Raw genomic sequence first — 19,429 nt, forward strand, 5'->3', positions numbered from 1 at the left:
AACTAAAAAAAAAAAAAAGACCGTACCCTTTTATGTAATGATGTTTACTTTGAATTTATATTAGTTCACACAAACACTCCATTCATGCTTTTCTTCCAGCCCTCCGGTCCAGTTTAAGAACCCATTGTGGCCCTCGAGTCAAAAAGTTTGCCCACCCCTGCTATAGATGGTTCTAGTATTTTAATTTTTTTTTAAATGCACATTTAACTACTGATTTTAGAACCGTGGTTCTTTTCTAGTTAATTAAATAAATCTAATCTATTTTATAAAATCCTCTGTTCAACTCTAGTTCTTGTGTTGAATGCTTTCCTGTTAGGTTTGCCTCCCTTCTTGCTGGGTGAGGCAGGTTGAAGCTGACATGCAGAGAAGCCGAGAGGCAAGAAGAGGAAGCGTTCTAATGAATTCTAGTCTGTACCCCTCCTGTTCCAGAGGTTTGATTATATAAACCAACAAATTGCGCTTGTTTGTTGTCACTTGAGGCCAAAGAATCCTGATGAAAATAAATAGAAAGCACCCTAGCCGGTTTGGCTCAGTGGATAGAGTGTCAGCCCAAGGACTGAAGGGTCCCCGGTTCAATTCCGGTCAAGGGCACGCACCTCACTTGCAGGCTGCAGAAGGCAACCATTGATGTGCCTCTCTCACATCGATGTTTCTCTCTCTCTGTCTCTCCCCATCCCTTCTCCTCTCTCTAAAAATCAATGGAAAAAATATCCTTGGGTGAGGATTATCAACAACAAAAAAAGGTAGAGAGTTAGAAACATCGATGAGAGAGAAACATCGATCAGCTGCCTCCTGCACACCTCCTACTGGGGATGTGCCCGCAACCCAGACACATGCCCTTGACTGGAATCGAACCTGGGACCCTTCATTCCGCAGGCCGATACTCTATCCATTGAGCAAAACCGGTCAGGGCTGGGGTCTCTTTTATTAGCAGCTGAATGCAATTCCTTACACAGACACTATAGACCAGCAATGGGCAAACTACGGCCCGCGGGCCGTGGGCCGTTTGAAATGAATAAAACTAAAAAAAAAAAAAAGACCGTACCCTTTTATGTAATGATGTTTACTTTGAATTTATATTAGTTCACACAAACACTCCATTCATGCTTTTCTTCCAGCCCTCCGGTCCAGTTTAAGAACCCATTGTGGCCCTCGAGTCAAAAAGTTTGCCCACCCCTGCTATAGATGGTTCTAGTATTTTAATTTTTTTTTAAATGCACATTTAACTACTGATTTTAGAACCGTGGTTCTTTTCTAGTTAATTAAATAAATCTAATCTATTTTATAAAATCCTCTGTTCAACTCTAGTTCTTGTGTTGAATGCTTTCCTGTTAGGTTTGCCTCCCTTCTTGCTGGGTGAGGCAGGTTGAAGCTGACATGCAGAGAAGCCGAGAGGCAAGAAGAGGAAGCGTTCTAATGAATTCTAGTCTGTACCCCTCCTGTTCCAGAGGTTTGATTATATAAACCAACAAATTGCGCTTGTTTGTTGTCACTTGAGGCCAAAGAATCCTGATGAAAATAAATAGAAAGCACCCTAGCCGGTTTGGCTCAGTGGATAGAGTGTCAGCCCAAGGACTGAAGGGTCCCCGGTTCAATTCCGGTCAAGGGCACGCACCTCACTTGCAGGCTGCAGAAGGCAACCATTGATGTGCCTCTCTCACATCGATGTTTCTCTCTCTCTGTCTCTCCCCATCCCTTCCACTGTCTCTAAAAACCAATGAAAAAATATCCTCAGGTAAGGATTAACAAAAAACAAACAAAAACCAGAAAGCGACTGCACAGACATGTTCTTGTGGCATTTGCCTAATTCATCCACAGGGAAGGCAACAGAAATGGAACAGATTTAAATTCTTAGAGAGGAAGTTGATTAAAAAAAAAAAAAGGATAATAATGAAGAAAAGACACAGGAAAAGCACCAGAAGAGAAAGATAAAAATGAAGGAATTAAAAATAATGAGTCCCAGAATGCTGCCTAATTTATCAAAGTTGTCAGCAGCAGTAGTTGAAAGTAAAAATATGTTCTTTACGAAAAAACAGACTAAAGTTACCAAACAGGATTAGATCTCATAGGAGTAATAAAAAGCAGACGTAATGGTCAATAACACAACTTTTTATTTCAACTATTTAAAACAACCCGAGGATAATACTTAAGTACCAAACCTCCTCTTAAAACTCTATCTGGTCATTTTGTATTCAGATATAATATACAGATGGTGTATTACAATTTAGTTCAAGATTATTTTTTTAAAAAAGCCAGCCATTGGTGTTAGCCCAGGGCAGAAGTTCAGGCATATGATATAATTTATAATTAAAAACAATTTTACCTGGGACACAAACAACTGTTTTACCTAGCCCCATTAACAACAACAATTGATTTACTATAATTACCTAAAATCTACACACCAGGAATAAAAATTCTATTACAACATTTGCTTTAAGTATCTATTCTTCAATTTGATTTACTATCATTACCTAAAAAGCAAGCCATACCTACATTCTCGCTAACATATATCATGGGCAGCCAGAAAAGAAAAGGATTACCTTCGATGCAAGGTTGTCCACTAATGCGATCATAGAATTCTTAAATAAGGTGGCAGCGGTCAGAGGGCGCTTGGTCACCTCCGTGATGCTCAGTTTGCCTTCGGGCCACATATTCTTCAGCACAGGATTTGAACTGAGAAGCACAGGAAGAGCAATTCAAACAGGCTGAACAAGAACTGCTAAGCAATCCTGCCAGACGTACCCTGGGAGGCACGACTAGACCACAGACTGAACTCGGAAGGCCTAATTGGAGAAACAATTCCATCCAGAAAATGATGCTGCAAGATGTCCAAACTGTACTGCATTAAAAAAAACCTCTTTGAAATGACATCTATATTATTATGATCTAATACCCTCAAGGAGTTAACATAGGTTTTACAATCTACACATAAAATAAAATAGTCTGGGTGGTAGTTACAGGAATGAGTGCAAACCACTAGCAGGGAAATGACTCTCAATGTTATGGTAGAAAACATGAACACCAAAGTATCTTCTGATTGAAACAAATGTTCACACAGAATAGGTGACACCACAAACAGGCAGGTCTTTCCAAAAGTCCAGAGAGGAAGGTAAAATAACCATCTCACACTGTCTTCTAGAAAGTCCCTCGCCTACAGTTGGATTGATGAGCCACTTACAGGTAGCACTGGCGGCTATAATCTGTTACTGAGGTGACACTAAGATGGCTGTGATCCAATTCTTGAAAGTGTGCTTCAGGCCAGCGTTCCGTGCTCACCACGGAATAGTCATTATGTGGCTCCGTGGAGATATTTTTAAAACCCGTGGGGTGGTCTCAACTCGGATTTTCTTCCTGTTTCATTTCGGGTGCTTTTGATTTTCAAAGATTAAAATGTGAAACCTTGCTGGCTTCCTGGAAACTTTTGTCAGGTTTTTCTTTTCCTTTTTTAAACTGGGGTTTGAGACTAGAAAAGAATTAACATGGGCATTTTTTTTTTTTTTTTTTGCTAATGGTGTTTACTACTGCCATTATTTTCTCCTGGTATAAAATTGAGAAAATTGAGTTGGTTTCCCAAATACCTAGTAAATTTCTATATAGAGCAGCTCAAAATAATTGCTGCAAACATGCTAAGGACCGATGAGGTGAGGGGAAGATTTACCGGGTCTCTGAGTGAAGACAGAGCCACACTTGCTGACCCTCCCTGCCACTTGCAAGAAAGTGGCTATAAAATAATGCCCTGATCTGTGGCTTATGGACCCAGTTTTTTCACTTTCTAGTTTTATTCCATAAATTTCCAAGGATATGGCCTTTCCTCTGATGACTATCTGTACAGTAAGTTGCAGTCAACAGATGTTTAATCTTTTTGCACCTTTGACAAGATCATCCTTATTGTGAAATGAATTCATCTTTGCTTGACGCCTTTAATTGTTGGATTTATGGAAGTTCCTTTGTTCGACTCTGTGTTTACCAAGCGATTAAACATTTTGGATTTTATGAGTAATGTTTTTGAGTCAATTAATAAACAGAATTCTCACTGCTGTTTTGACTTCCCTAGTGGGTTTTCCAATAGGAAAAAAAAATAGCTTGTCATACCAACGCAAGTATTCCATTCCACATGACCATTAGACCTTCCTCCGGAAATGATCCACAGGCTGTTCCGTTTCTTCATTTGTCCTGTGAGCTCAGGGTTACGTGGAACCACCCCTGGGAGGTGGAGCCGTTCCCGGGGAGCTGAACTGGGGCCATGATGAATTCCCGAAGGTAAGGAACGCCACCTGGGGCAGTCTCTTGGTACACAGCCCGGCTCTGCCTTCTTCCCTTAGCAACAAACCCACAGACATTGCCACTGGCCAACGAAGGCCATTTTTTCTAATTTGAGTTTTTGACGTTTTCTACACAGAGCCATGCCAGACTCTGTCCTTTGTCCCTCTAACCTGATAAGTTACAAACTGAAACTCCTTTCTGAAAGTCCCTTTTCCCCATGGCCAGCTCTTACAGGGTCCCCTCTGTCTGTAACATCCTAATGGCACAGCCCCATCAGCACTCCTGGTGGCATGCATGCAGATGAACCATTTCCCAGCAAAACTGCTGGAAACAACAGTCTAAACACAACGTCGCCACATTCTCATTTTCTCCATCCCCTGGAGCCCACTTCCATCACACACTGGCCTTCCACAACTCTACGGAGACCCGTGTTGTCAAGAGTCCCACTGATGTTCATGTCAGCCAACCCAACAGTGCGTCTCGGTCCTCACCTCACTCTGCTTTGGACAGATTTTTGACACGGTTTATACCTTTTTCTTCTCAACGCACTTTTTCCTTGGCTTGGCCTCGCTGACACCAGATTCCGGATTTTCGTCCTGCCTCGCTGGCCTGCTCAGTGTCCTTTGCTAGTTCCTCGTTTCTTTCTTGACTCTAAATGCTGAAGCGTCTCAAGGGTTCTTTTTTTGACCTCTCCTCTCTCTTATTTTTTAATCTATGTTTCCCCTAAATCCAGTCTTAAGACTTTAAATACTATCAATGAATTGATACCCCAAACCCCACCTTTACCCTGAGTCCCAGAGGCATACATGCGATTGCCTATTTGGCATTTTCAACTGGATGTTCCATATAATATGCACCTCCGGCATAAAATATCCTAGACGAAGCTCTCGATTTCCCTCACCAGATTAGCTCCTCCTCTTGTCTTCCCCCATCAAGCATCCCTTCCTCACTGCTCAGGCATCCGCTTGGATTTCTGTTTTTCTCTCGCATCACACATCCCATTCATCAGCAAGTCTCGTTGGCTCTACTCACCAACTATCACCCACTCTGACCACCTTACATCATCTCTGTCACTACCATCCAAATCTCAGACTAGTCTCCTAACTGGGCTCCCCAGTTCTACTCTTGCCCTCAACAGTGTGTGCTTTATAAGGTAGCCCTAGTGATTTCTTTAATGTATAAATCACATCTGATCATTAATTCCAATGGCTGCCTTTCATTCTTCCTCCTTACCTCGGCTCATAGACTTTTCATAACCCAGGCCCTGTTGACCTCTGTAAATACTCATTCCTTGTCACTCTCCCCATCCCTCTTTTTTATGCCACAATGACCTTCTGGCTGTTCTCAATGCTCCCAAACTCATTCTTACCTTAGCACCTTGGTACTAGCTGTTCTCTCTACCCGAAATGCTCTTCTTCCCCACTGTTCACAGCTCACTCCCCCACTTCATTCAGGTCTCTGCTCAAATATCACCTCTTTTAAGAAGCCTTTCCCACCACCCTATCTACAATGCCTCCCCTGCCCTTCCTTGCTTGCACCCTTCAATCTTTTTTTTTTTTAATCCTTGTTGAAACAAGGTCACCAGAAATTTTGGTTGCCTCCCCCCCCCAAAAAAACTGGGAGAGAGATCACCCTTCCACCTTTTACCTACTTTATTTTTCTTCACAGCATTTGTCACTACCTGGAAGTTAGCTGTCTTTGTTTACTGACTGCCCCCTCTACTAGAATATAAGACGCAAGGGGGCAGGGACTTTATCTAAATTTCTCCCACAGCTGTACTCCAGAGCATGGAAGAACGTGTGGCTCAGAGGTGCTCAGAACCTCTTTGATGATCCACTGACCAACTGACTGAGGAGACTTGGTAAATGAGTGTCTACAGTTCTCTAACCCATAGAAGTAGCTGGCTGAGCATCCTTCTTTCTTCATGGGCCTTCTTTCCGAAGTATCATGCTGGGTTTGAACTTGTTTTTTCCCCTTTTCTGGGATTGTGAGAAGATTATGTCCACTCAGAATCTACCATCACTGATTCCAGCTGCCACTTGGACAGCAGAGGGACCGCTTCGTTGGGGGCAAAGATACTACAGTGGGAATCGGAGTGTGTAAGGTTTTCAGCTGTGCCAGAGGTTATCTGACACCTTACATTCGCCACTGTCCCAGCCAGGGACTCCTCCTGAATATTCTGGTAGGGGGTGCCAGAAGGATGACAGCAGTAAACAGAGAAACTGAGGCCACCCAAGGGCAATCAAAGAAAATCATATTCATAGCAGGTCCCTGTCCTGAGTCTATTGATTGTTATAATTACAGAGTAATTTACCAAAAAAAATCTTAAAGTTGTAACATAAAAATAATCATGTGCATATATACTGTGCAATATATGTCAAAGTGTTTAATATAAAGATAGTAAAATTTAACCCTACCTGTTATACATCAGGCGCTTGAAATCTTGAAATAAAGTGTCTTTATTTTTGTCAATAAAACCGATGACAGAATAGCTAATGGAGGAAAAACACAGAAAATGTTCATTACTCACCAAGCAAGAGCCACATTTAAAGCTTTTCTAGAAATCTACAACACCCTCCCACTGTTAATTATGCAATCAATTTATGAGGCTGATTCTGTCCTCAATGTCCTGTGTTAAGGAACATCAAATTTTACCTCCTAAATAAAGGGGCTATTGTTTCTATTCTTCAAAAGCAGAGCAAACATCATTACCATAATTACAATTAAGATCATTTTCTACTGGCTTACTGCTTACCTCAAGAAGATGACTCTTAAAATACAGACAGCTGTATTTATCATCCGGCATTACTACGATAAAAGCAAACCAGCGAGACACAGGAGCTAACGGCCTCATCCGTAGGGAGGTCAAGGGGCTTGCCTAAGGTTCGCTCAGTGTGTTCGGGGTGGGATAAAAGAATCCAAGGAGAGCCGCAAAGGATGGTAAGAGCTGGATAAGCAGAGGAGAAAGCAGAAGGCAGATCACACAGGGAAATAGATTAAACAAAGGGAAGGAAGCAGGCACATGCATGACATTCTTGGAAAAAAAGGAGGAGGTCAGTATTCATGGTCTGGAGCAGTGGTTCTCAACCTTCTGGCCCTTTAAATACAGTTCCTCATGTTGTGACCCAACCATAAAATTATTTTCGTTGCTAATTCATAACTGTAATGTTGCTACTGTTATGAATCGTAATGCAAATATCTGATATGCAGGATGGTCTTAGGCGACCCCCGTGAAAGGGCCATTCGACCTCCAAAGGGGTCACAACCCACAGGTTGAGAACCGCTGGTCTGGAGGAAGGGAGATGAGTAAGGTCTTGAAAGCCCAGTAGATGGTGAGAAAGGTGGGAATGGGACCTGTTCTTCTGCAGTGACAGGCATGGCCTCTAGGTGGCGCACACTCAGGGCTGGGGGTATAAAAGTCATGGAGGATTCTGGGTGATGGTAACTCTAGATGCAGCTGCTTCTTACAGCTCTGTTTTCTCACCTGTCTACATGTCCCCTCGACAATCACATCAATGCACACAGTTCTCAGATCTCTAACCCCGAACCCTCGCCAATATTTCAGCCTTGCATACTTGCAAGAAAGTCCCATCATGCTATGCTGCCCCTGAGGTGGGGGGATGGGGGGGAGACTTGCCTCCCCAACTCTAGGTCTTCTTCCTAATACCTTCAAGCCATTTTTGACTGAACCCTTGAAGTCATCTGACTCAATCTATCGTGTAACCCATAAAACTCAAACTTCCAAGCCCTTATTTTGGGCCTTGAAGACTCATTATGATTTGATCTGAATCTATTTTTCCAGGCATTTCTACTTGTCTTTGCTACAAAAAGGACACGCTCCTGTCAAATGGACCCAGTAGCTATTTCCTGAATGTTTAGCACTCTTCCCACTTGTTCCTATAAAAATAATCCCCAGCATCCAAGGACTGCATCAAGGATCCGAGGCAGCATCGGCTTCCCTGGGTGTATTACACACAGCTAGAAGGATGATATCATTTCCTTATTCTGAATCCTGACAACAAGTCCATATGGCAACTATTTCAGACCATCTTTTATTGTATCAATGTAAGCATGTAAATGTGTGTGTATATATACGTATTTATATAGATAATATAAAAATGTATGTGTATAAATACATACACACACCACCATATGTGCATGTATGCGTCTTACGTGGAAAGCTCTTTGTGGGCAGGGGCCATACTTTATAAAGCACCATGCACACAGAAGATGTCCAGTAAAAACCTAAAAAAGGACTGGAGGGCTCAGCATAGAGGCAGGTGAGATTTAACACAGACACACCCAATAGGAGGCGGCAATGTGACCGTAGAGGATACACTTCAACCAAATGGGCCTAGTTGCTGAAAAGACATCTGGCCACAAAGCCTCACACACCCCCTTTTTACTAGCTCCCAATCCTATCACTGCTCCATCCCCAGCTCCTTCCCTCTTCTGCACTCAGAGAGGTCGGCCAGAGTTCTGGAGGTCAGGAAACCTACTTATTGTCTCAGCTCTCCATGAACATGCTGTGTAACCCTGGGTATGACTTTTTACACTCTCTGCATAGGTTTTCTCATCTGTAAAACGAAAGGGCTGGCCTGGTGGTCTCTAAGGCCTCTCTGTCCAGCCCTGCTTCTATGCCACTGCGAGCGAGATGAAAGCACCCAGTAAGCGAGGCCTGGGTTTGCAGTGGGAGACAGCTGTTCTTCCCTCCTCAGTATTCTGGAACCCGGGAACAGGACCAGAAAAAGAGGAAAATGGTGCCATACCAGCCCTAATGGCTAGTGTGACAGATGGGGTGATAATTTCAAGCCATATTATTTTATATGATTCCAGAGTTTTAATTTAAATCAGGAACAGCTATTAAAATTTCTTCAGATGTCTTTTCAGCATGTAGAGATCATCATTTGCCTTTTTATAGTTGTTTCATCTCTTCCTATAATGGGTTTTATGAATATAAACAGAATTCCTAATGTAAACCATAAGGAGAAAGAACAAGAGAGGCCTTTAAACAGTAAGGAGCAGTGTTCAGTGGACAAAGCTTACTAAGTACAGTGGGCTGAAAAATGCCCCTGAACAGCATCCATGCCTAACTCCTTAGACCCTATGAATGTTGACCTTATATGATAAAAGGTGTGGTTATGTGAGGGATGATGAGAGGAGAAGCTTCACAAGTGTAGTTTTAGCTTAGAAGCAGATGAGATTTAACACAGACACACCTAAGAGAAGGCAGCAATGTGACCACAGAGGCAGAGCCTGGAGTGATGGGGCCACAAGCCAAGGAATGCTTGCGGCTGCCCGAAGCTGAAAAAATGCTCTTCTCTAGAGTCTTCAGAGTGTGGCCTTGCCGACACCTCGATTTCAAATTCCTGGCCTGCCTAACTGTGAAAGAATAAATTTCTCCTGTTTAAGCCATCAATTGAAGATAATTTGTTACAGCAGCCCTAGGAGACTAAAATGCTAAGGTAGTTACATTTTTTTAAGTTATATTTTCTTGTCAATTTCTACTTTTATTGTAATCAGAAAATGTGGCTCCTGCAAATTTTACTTTTCAAAAAATATTTGATAAATAAAATGGCAAAACTGGTCATGATGAGTGACTCTCACTTCAGGGCCCGTGTGTCTGCTGCCTCTTCTGCTTGGAACTCCCTCGCTTCTCCCTCCTCTCTTCCTAGTTCTTTGCCCTGACTAAACTCTTTTACTTTGAGGACTCAGCTTGGGTATCACTTCCTCCAGCAAGACTTCTCTATACTCCTCTCTGGGGGAAGCATTTCTGCTCAGTGTCCCCATAATGCCTGGGCATCTCTGCCTTCCATTCATCTTCTTTATAGTGACCAACAATGTATCTGCTTATATCTTCCTCTACACCAGTGGTTCTCAACCTCCTGGCCCTTTAAATACAGTTCTTCATGTTGGGACCCAACCATGAAATTCTTTTCGTTGCTACTCCATAACTGTAATGTTGCTACTGTTATGAATCGTAATGTAAATATCTGATATGCAGGATGGTCTTAGGCGACCCCTGTGAAAGGGTCGTTCAACCGCCAAAGGGGTCACGACCCACAGGTTGAGAACCGCTGCTTTACACTATTACCTTCTTCAGAGAAAGGCCCATCTCATCTATTGTTCTATCCTAGTCCTTAACTTGGTTTATTTGTCCATCTGTTGATTTTGACTGACGAACAACTATGCCAGGAGCTGTGCATGGCCACATAGTGTGTGCTCAATAAATGTTTGAAAGGCAAGGAATGCATGAAGCGATGCCAATTTTTATTTTTATGTGGAAAGATTAAAAGAGGCCTATAAAATGACTGAAAATAATGCAAATGAACAGGAAAACAAACTATATTTCCCCCCGGTTATAATTTCTGAAGTGAGGTTGCATGCAAACATCACGTTAGGTGCCAAAGTAAGATACTCACACTACATCCCCTGCGTAATGTCGAATTCGAAAGTCCCGATCAAACTCCAGGATTTTGTCTGAGGCACAGAGCTAAGAAATCAAGAAGAAGATTATTTTTAAAACAGCCATTTACACTTTCCTAAAAATATATCCCAATTTCATTGAAGAAGATAATTTTGTTACAAAATCGTGATATCATTATGAATGAAATCACACTGTGTGGGGCTTGATTTAAATATTCTGCTTGTGTGGTAATGACTGGGAGTTTCACTAGAAACCCACACAGCACCCCCTGCTATGGAATATGGGCGAATGACCAAGTTCTGGACAACGGAAGGAGTGGAAGTGAGGTGAGGCTGTTCCAGGTCAAAGCTGGTAAGAAATGGGCAATCGTCCTCTGTACTTTCTTTTCTCCTCCCACTAGTTGGATGCAAAGAAGGACACAGGGGATGGAAGAAGCAGAAGATGAAAGAAGTGTGGGTCCTTGGAAGAGAAATAGACTTCTATTGTCTAAGATACTTAAATCTTGGCTGCTATCATATATCCTATATAATTAAAAGCTAATATGCTAATTAGACCGAACAGCAGAATGACCGTCTGGACACCCTCCCGGATGAAGCTGGGCCTGTGAGGGCCAAGCCCCTTGCACAAATTTCCTGCATCGGGCCTCTAGCATCCTATATAATAAAAGGCCAATATGCACATTGACTGAACAGCAGAATGACCGGTTGCTATGATGTGCACTGACGACCAGGGGGCAGGCGCTCAACGCAGGAGCTGACCCCTGGTGGTCAGTGCACTCCCACAGGGGGAGCACCGATCACCCAGAAGCCAGGTTTACGGCTGGTGAGCACAGCAGCAGTGGTGGGAGCCTCTCCTGCCTCCATGGCAGCGCTAAGGACCCCTCGGGGGATGTCTGACTCCTGGATGTAGTGCGCTGGGCCTCTAGTATATATAGATTTAAGAATAGTTTATTGATTTTTAGAGAGAGAGGAAGGGAGGGAGAAACATCGATGTGAGAGCACATCAATCAGCTGCCTCCTGCATGCCCCCTACTGGGGATTAAGCATACAACCTGGGCATGTGCCCTAGACTGGGAATCGAACCAGCAACCTCCTGGTGCATGGTAAGATGCCCAACCGAGACAGGGCTCTTGGCAGGCCAGCCTACCCTGACTGATACGGTTTCATTCTCCATGTTCCACTTAAGGAGGGCATTTAAGTGCTTGCTGTCTGCTAGGCATGTACATCTTTCAATCCTCACAACTGATATTTGAAGTAAGTATCATGAGCTTTCCTTTTCACACAAGGAAACTAAGGCTCAAAGAAGTCAGGCAATTGGCAGAAGGTCACACAACCATTAACTGGTAGCTCTGGAAGGATCCCTGGGACCGAATGTAATGTCTGTGCTTCCCATGCACACAGTAGCCTGGCTTATCTGCCTTCTGCTAAGCTGGGACCCCATTCAGGCCTGTCATTGCTTAGAGATCAACCTTGATTCCTCTCTCTCTTATTAACCTCTTGCTTTGTTTTAAGTCCTCATCCAAGGATATGTTTTTTATTTTACATTTTTTTTGAGAGAGAGAGAGACATCATTAGCTCTCTCTCGTATGTACCCTGACCAGGGATGGAACCTGCAACCTAGGTATGTGCTCCAATTGGGGATTGAACCCACAAAATTTTTAGAGTATGGGACAACACTCCAACCAACTTTTATAAAACGCTTTTATTTATAAAATCCCCAAAGGAAAAGGACCCAAGATATGTCTGTACTAATTAAATATTCTTACATTTGGATTCACAGTGATGAAAATATTCTGACAGCTTGGTTATTTCACTTCTTTCCTTCATTAGGCAAAAATCCCAGAAAATAACACATTTAAAAATTCCCCATCTTAGTGCTTGTCTGGGGGATGATGCTGGAGGAAGGAGCCACCTGGTCCAAGAGATGGCCAAACCCAGGCTCCCACACTTAAAAAAGAAGGAGAAAGAGAAATAGAAAGAGGGAGAGGGAGGGAGGGAGAGAAGGTGGGAGCGGGGACGAAGGAGAGAGAGAGAGAGAGAAGAGGGAATCCCATCTCTACAGATTAATAACTGTTCAACATTTCCGATCAAATCAGTAGCAACTGCTTAAATGCACTATGTACAGTTGCTACCTTAAGAATAAGATTATATTTCAAAATACTTGTTTGACACATTTAATTCCTGTGTATAAATGGCCAAGGTAACACATATAAAAAATGAGGTGATTTCTCACGGAGCGTCACAATTATTTTTTATTTTAAAATGAAGTAGAGCCTTGCATGTGTTAATTGAAAATTCAATATTCTGTAAGATTTACTTGGTATGACCATGACCAATTCATTGCAAATTTGACAAACACTGATGGTCTATCATCTGGTAGGCACAATTCTAGGCGAGTCTCCAAAACCTGAACAGTGATTACAAAGGACATGTTTAACCCAGTCCTCCAAAACAGGACGCTGGCCAGCGTGATCATGCCATCTCTAACGACATCATGCTAAAGGATTTAGGTTGCTTCTAACTTTGCTCACTGCTCTGTCCCCAGCGCCCAGGATTGTACCTGAAAAATGAGAGGCACTTAGTAAGTATTTGCATTATAAATGGGGAACAACTAAAGGGACAGTAGTAAGTGAAAACCGACGTGTAGTAGGGCTGCAAGTCATTCCTCAATAGCAGACCAAGGAGAATATTTTAGAAATAAACTATCCTAAAATAATATCAGCTAGTAATCTGTATCTGGATGGTTTGTGCTTTGTCTAGTTAACTGTGGAATCTTCCTATTCTGATTACATAATTTCAAAGGGGATGAAGTTAGAGAACATATTTCTTCGTGCTGAACAATGGAGTGCATCCTAGATTTACATGGGATGACGGAGGAGCAGAAATGTGTGCCCCATTTCTGTGGAAGTGAGGAAGAATGGGGATTGGTCTTCCTCTAGCTTATGGCTGCTAGACAAGCCTGCATTTGTAGGAAACACTTGGGGATGATGGTGTACCCCCTCCTAGGACAAATATTAATGGTATACTGCCATGCGAGGCAGAGCACAAAGGTTTGACAACCACAACTGCCACCAATTATTCGGAAATGGGATCTACAGCTAACACTTTTTTTTTAGGATGTGAAAAATGGGGGGAGGGTTGGTTAAAAAATATACCCATGCATATAAGGAACGACTTTCCTTGCAACAACTGGAATTACAGCTAGAATTTCTCTGTTTTTAAGAAAGTCACATAGTCTGGCAAAGCACACATACCACATCTGATAGCTGAGGGCTGTAGTAAAAAGTCGAGGACAAAAGCTATTTTCAGTGCCAGAATGATGATCAGGGCTGCGGGAGCAAAATCGAGCACATGCACAAGGACTCTGTACCTATTGGTTAGCAATGACATCATCCCTTTTCCTATTTCTAGTCAATTGAGCAGTCTGGAGCGCCCTCTCCTGGATGATATGAGTTTTATCAACCTTGTCCTCCTATAAATCAGAGAAGGCAGAATTTATCCGCAGCAATAAATCCTTAACTGGAAGCTTATGGCCTGCGTTGACTGGACACATGGTTGTGATAACCCAACATAGGAAGTCATTTAAGTCTGCCACACAATGCAGAAACCTCACGCATGAACGCGAGAGGACGTTCTCAGTACACACGTTACCTTGCGGCTGGAGAAGTGCCCATGTTTGCCCAGCTTGCTGTTCAGTGCTTCGAGGAACATTGCGTCGGTGACCTTGCCGACGTTCATGCAGGCGTCATCCAAGATGGCGATGATCCCCTTGTGCTGCTGCTCCACCAGGTCCACGATGATCTGATTGTTGAAGTAGTCGATCTGCGGGACACAGCACAGAGGCAATGCCCAAGGAAGCAGGGGCCGGACCCGGAAACACCAGTGCCCCGTGTGCATCAGTTACATCAAGCTCCCTCCATGGTAAACATGTGAATGACACCTGTGAGGTCTGACACTCAAATTCCCTCAGAGGCTTCTTTGCAACAGGAGACACTCTCTTCGATGAGAATAGGTCCAGGCAAAAATTATAAAGTGGGTAACGTTTCTCCCATCACTACCTGCTGTTTTAATCTTGTCTCCGCCTCCTGCACCTGACCCTGCTCCTTCAGACTCTCAATCCCCTAATCTGCTTGCCATTAACCACAAGACCCAGACTGCACTAAGTGCCAGCCAATAACCTTAAAGTATCATTTAACATATAATTTGACGAAGTGAAGGTATTATGTAGAACTTGCATTCTATGGACCTGGATTAAAACCCAAAGGAACATTCCCCTCCAGTTTCCCAAAGTTAACAAGCCTATATGGGTATAACAGAGTTTTGAAGTTTTTCAGGATATACCATAAAGAATGTAATGCTGAGATTAAGTATCTATAAGAGATAAGAATGAGCTTTTCATTTACTTCCATAAGCTGAATAAAGTTATAAGTAACTCCTGGCTTTTTGGCAACTGCAATACATGAACCGTTTACATCAGCGGTCGCCAACCTTTCAGACCTCATGGACCACCAGTGGTCCGTGGACCACCGGTTGGCGACCGCTGGCTTATACAACAATTCTCTCCTACACCTGTTCATTCTGCTGTCCTGCAGCTCACACATCACCTGCAGCTCACAGAGAGCACAGGGGCCTGGCTGGGTGAGCTGTGCCTCATGCAAGGATAGGCGGCTGATTGTCTTACATTTTAATCTGTGTGTGAATGTGCTGCATCTCATTGATGAGGTGCCTGAACTGAGAGCTGTCTCTATTAACTTCTGTAAGATCCATAACTCAAAATAGATTATTAAAGTGCCCTATTATTCCTGTTCCGTGCTATTTAAAATCAAGGACTCATGCCGGTTATTTGTCTGTGGTTTTCAGCTCCATTTCTAGTCTTTTAAATTCTTTTGTATTTTACAGACACAAAGTCTCAAAATGGGTGGCTTTTCCTTCCTTTTTTGTACTCTTCTGCTTTGTCTAAATCAGTGGTTCTCAATAGAGGGTGACTTAGGGCCCTGGGGATATTTGGCGACCTAATGTCTGCTGACATTTAAAACAATTTTTTTCAAATTTTTATTGATTTCAGAGAGGAAGGGAGAGGGAGAGAGAGATAGAAACATCAATGATGAGAGAATCATTGATCGGCTGCCTCCTGCACGCCCCACACTGGAGATCGAGCCCACAACGTGGGCATGTGCCCTGACTGGGAATCAAACCATGACCTCCTGGTTCATAGGTCAATGCTCAACCACCGAGCACACCGGCTGGGCTGTCTGCTGACATTTGTAATGGTCACATCTAGAGAGTGTTACGGGCCTCCAGTGGGAAGAGGCCAGGGATGCTGCTAAATAAACATCCTACAGTGCACAGGACAGGCTCACATCAAAGATAGGTCTGGTCCAAATGTCGCTAGTACAGCGACAGAGACGTCCTGGCCTAAATATTTACCTTTCTTGTAGCATTTATTACATTTCTAATTAGGGAGAAAAGTTATTTCCATCTTTTGGGAAAATATCCTTAAAATACTCAACAAGCAAGAACTCTATATTAATGAATAGCTGAAATTTTACACTTTGGGATGGGGGAGTTAGAGACTAAGTCTTTTGTCCCAGGGACAAAGAAGTAGGTTCCCTACAATTCTAATGATATAAACCAAAAGTGACTCATCTTTGTTAAAGAGTCTAGTAACTGTTAGTTCGTAAGTTTCATGCTGCTTAAAGTAGTGGCTTCCAAACCAGCAGCAACTGGCATCTCCAGGAGGTTTCTTAGGGGACCCAGGGGCATGCAGAGATGTGGGGGGGGGGGCAGGGTCTGGGCCCCCCAGTCCCAGTCCAAGTTAAGCAGCTTTGTGCCAAGACTCAACAGTGAAACGTGACCTGCCAACTATGGCACCAAAGGCTTTTAAAATGGAATCACTTAGACAACCAGACATGTGTGCCTCCCAGTGAGAGTTCACACACCATCGGTAGAAAAACACTGGCCCCTGAACCTGGTTGAGATTCTAGATCTAACAACCACGGACATACAAAAAACAGAGAAACATAGTTGATGACAGCTCAGGAATCTGATCAGCAAAAACCAGACTCAGGAAATACAACGAAACAAAGGACCCGTAATCTTCAACAAAAGATGACAAGGAGAGAGAGAGAGAGAGAGAGAGAAGGAGGGGCTGACTGGGTGAAGAAAATCTATAGATATGTGAGAGGCCTATTAGCCAACCATAAGAGCTTTATTTGGATCCAAATTCAGACTGTAAAAACAAAACAAAAGAACTCTAAGACAATTGAGAAAAATGTGAAATCTGAACACTGACTGAACATGTGACACGAAGGAATTACTGTTAATATTTTAGGTGTGATAATGGTATTGTGCTTATGGTTTTTAGAGAAATATACTGAAATATTTACAGATGAAATAAGTCACATTATTGTCACATCACAGTCTGAGAATTGCTTCAAAATGACCTGGGGGTGGGTGGGTACAGTCCACTGATGACTGTTAAAGTGGGGTGATGCATACATTAAGTTTATTATATTATGATCTGTGCTTTTAGAATATATATTTGAAATTTCTGTAAAAAAAAAAAAAAAGAATGAATCACTATGTTCAGAAGTCTGGGGTTCTTAAAGGAAATACTTGCCCGGAATAGTGATTGTCATCTAGGGGGAGCTGGCATAGGGTCAGGCTTCTGCTCTCCCGAGGTCACGTATTTCATGGTTTATTTCACTAAAAATTTTTGCGTGTTCAGTGCTTTTGCTCCTTTTTCAGATGTTTGAAATCGCTTCCTGCAATTGTTGACTTTTCTCTTTATCAACCATGTCGGTGGAATTTGATACTCTGATGATTAAAGGATATTTTTGACCAGTATCTCTGAATCACATCTGGGTAGCAAGTTTTATGATTCAATTTGCTATAAAAACCTAAGCCTCAGTTTTAATTGGGTGTTGTACAACACATTCATTCTGAGAATGCTGCATATAAACTTCGAGTTACATCTGAATTGTGTTGTAAGAGTTCACTCCTTAAATCAAAATGGTAGGTAATCCTATTATAAAGTCATAGCACACTTTGGTTTATTTGAAATAGGCAAAATTGATACTGATATACTTGGAGAAAATTTTACGGCATTCTAATGTTTAACAAATGCAAGGCAAAGAGGCAATCTGAGGCAGGGACCCTAACATTGCTTCCTTTTTCCGAATGAGAGGAGAGGGACCGTGGGAAGGTAAAAAGGAATATAACAGTGATTAAAATATGGCCTTTCGAATAGTTTTTTCACTGCTATCATGCTGAATATCACAAAATAAATACTGACTTTATTTTTATTGTCTCTACTCTTTGACAAGAGGATAAACACAGTTTTATAAACACAGAAACTCAGGGACACTCCGATGCTTTTGCATGGCTCAAGTCTGTTCTTAAAATTGTTTAAAACAAAAATTCGAAAGAAAAATTACTAGGTCTCATTTCCATCATGATTGTCATGCTTTATAGCGGTGATCTCTGGATTTGCACCCGAGACCAGGCCTGCGTTCTGGTGACGTTATTACCAAGCTAGTGTGACTCTGACAAATATTACAGTTCACAAAGAGCCACGAAAAGAGAGGTGAGAGTGGAATTGTGACATGCAGGAAAGAAACGGAAATGAACTGAATGTAAGTGTTTCACGCAGGGATTTCAGAGAACAGGAATAACATCCACTGAGGACAATACCATGTCATGTAGCTAACAAAGCCGAGAAGGAGGAAAAAAAAAAAAGGAGTAACAGGAGAAAAAGAAAGAAAAAGAGGAAGGAGAAGAAACTAAATCTGGAAGCAAAGTGCAGCCCGTTTAAGGCAAAAGTTGCCGCTCTGAATAACTTATAAATGAGGCTGAACTCTTAACAGACATACGTGAACCAGAAAACCCATGTGGTACCCGCCATAAAGTGGAGATGTTAAGGTTACTGATTAAAACTCAGCATTTTCTGGGCACCAACAAGGGAGTCTTTTAAATTAGGAAAAACCCATCTACCTACCCTGAAAACGAAATGTATTTACACATCCCCAAAAGAAAAGGTGAAATGTTGTTGTTTCATGTACCCAGGCAGGTTTTTAAAAATGCCTTTTAAAAACTGGTAGGATTTGGCATTATCATCATGTGTGACGGGCCTGAGGCATTGTCCCCAGAGGTGCACTCACGTGCTTCCAGGGGATCCCTTCTCGCTGGTACTCCTCTTGTTCTTGCTTCAGAACCAGCTGAATAAATAGCTGCTGCAGTTTCTCGTTGCAGTAATTGATGCAGAATTGCTCAAAGCTGCAAGAAAGGAATACATTATGTTTAAACAAATAAAAAGTAAACAGCAGGCCCTCGCTGGTTTGGCTCAGTGGATAGAGCGTCGGCCTGCAGACTGAAGGGTCCTGGGTTCGATTCTGGTCAAGGGCACTTGCCGGGTTGCAGGCTCAATCCCCAGAGGGGTGGGGTGGAGGGTGTGTGTGTGCAGGAGGCAGCCAATCAATGATTCTCTCTCATCATTGATGTTTCTCTCTCTCCCTTCCTCTCTGAAATCAATAAAAATATTTGAGATAAGAAAAAAAAAAGTAGGAGAACCAAGATGGCGGCATAGGTTAACGCCGGAGTTTGCTGCCTTGAACAACCATTTCAAAAGTGAAACTAAAAGACGGAAGGGACATCATCCAGAACCACAGGAATGCTGGCTGAGTGGAATTCCTACAACTAGGAGGAAAGAGTAACGCATACGGACACTCAGAGGAGGCGCAGA

General features: G+C 42.6%; 1 protein-coding gene across 1 annotated transcript in view; it reads right to left on the reverse strand.

Annotated features, from left to right (window-relative positions):
• Nucleotides 1–19,429, reverse strand: part of MYO1D (myosin ID) — a 178,913-nt gene that overhangs the window by 139,854 nt on the left and 19,630 nt on the right. Inside the window, exons 10-14 of the mRNA XM_015564134.1 lie at nt 18,849–18,963; nt 14,341–14,511; nt 10,686–10,756; nt 6,681–6,755; nt 2,541–2,673 (exon numbers count right to left, since the gene is read on the reverse strand). Of these exons, the coding sequence (XP_015419620.1) occupies nt 2,541–2,673; nt 6,681–6,755; nt 10,686–10,756; nt 14,341–14,511; nt 18,849–18,963 (565 nt within the window). The remainder of the gene's footprint in view (nt 1–2,540; nt 2,674–6,680; nt 6,756–10,685; nt 10,757–14,340; nt 14,512–18,848; nt 18,964–19,429) is intronic.

This window comes from Myotis davidii, unplaced genomic scaffold, assembly GCF_000327345.1.
Source record: "Myotis davidii unplaced genomic scaffold, ASM32734v1 scaffold699, whole genome shotgun sequence".
Taxonomy (NCBI): Eukaryota; Metazoa; Chordata; class Mammalia; order Chiroptera; family Vespertilionidae; genus Myotis; species Myotis davidii.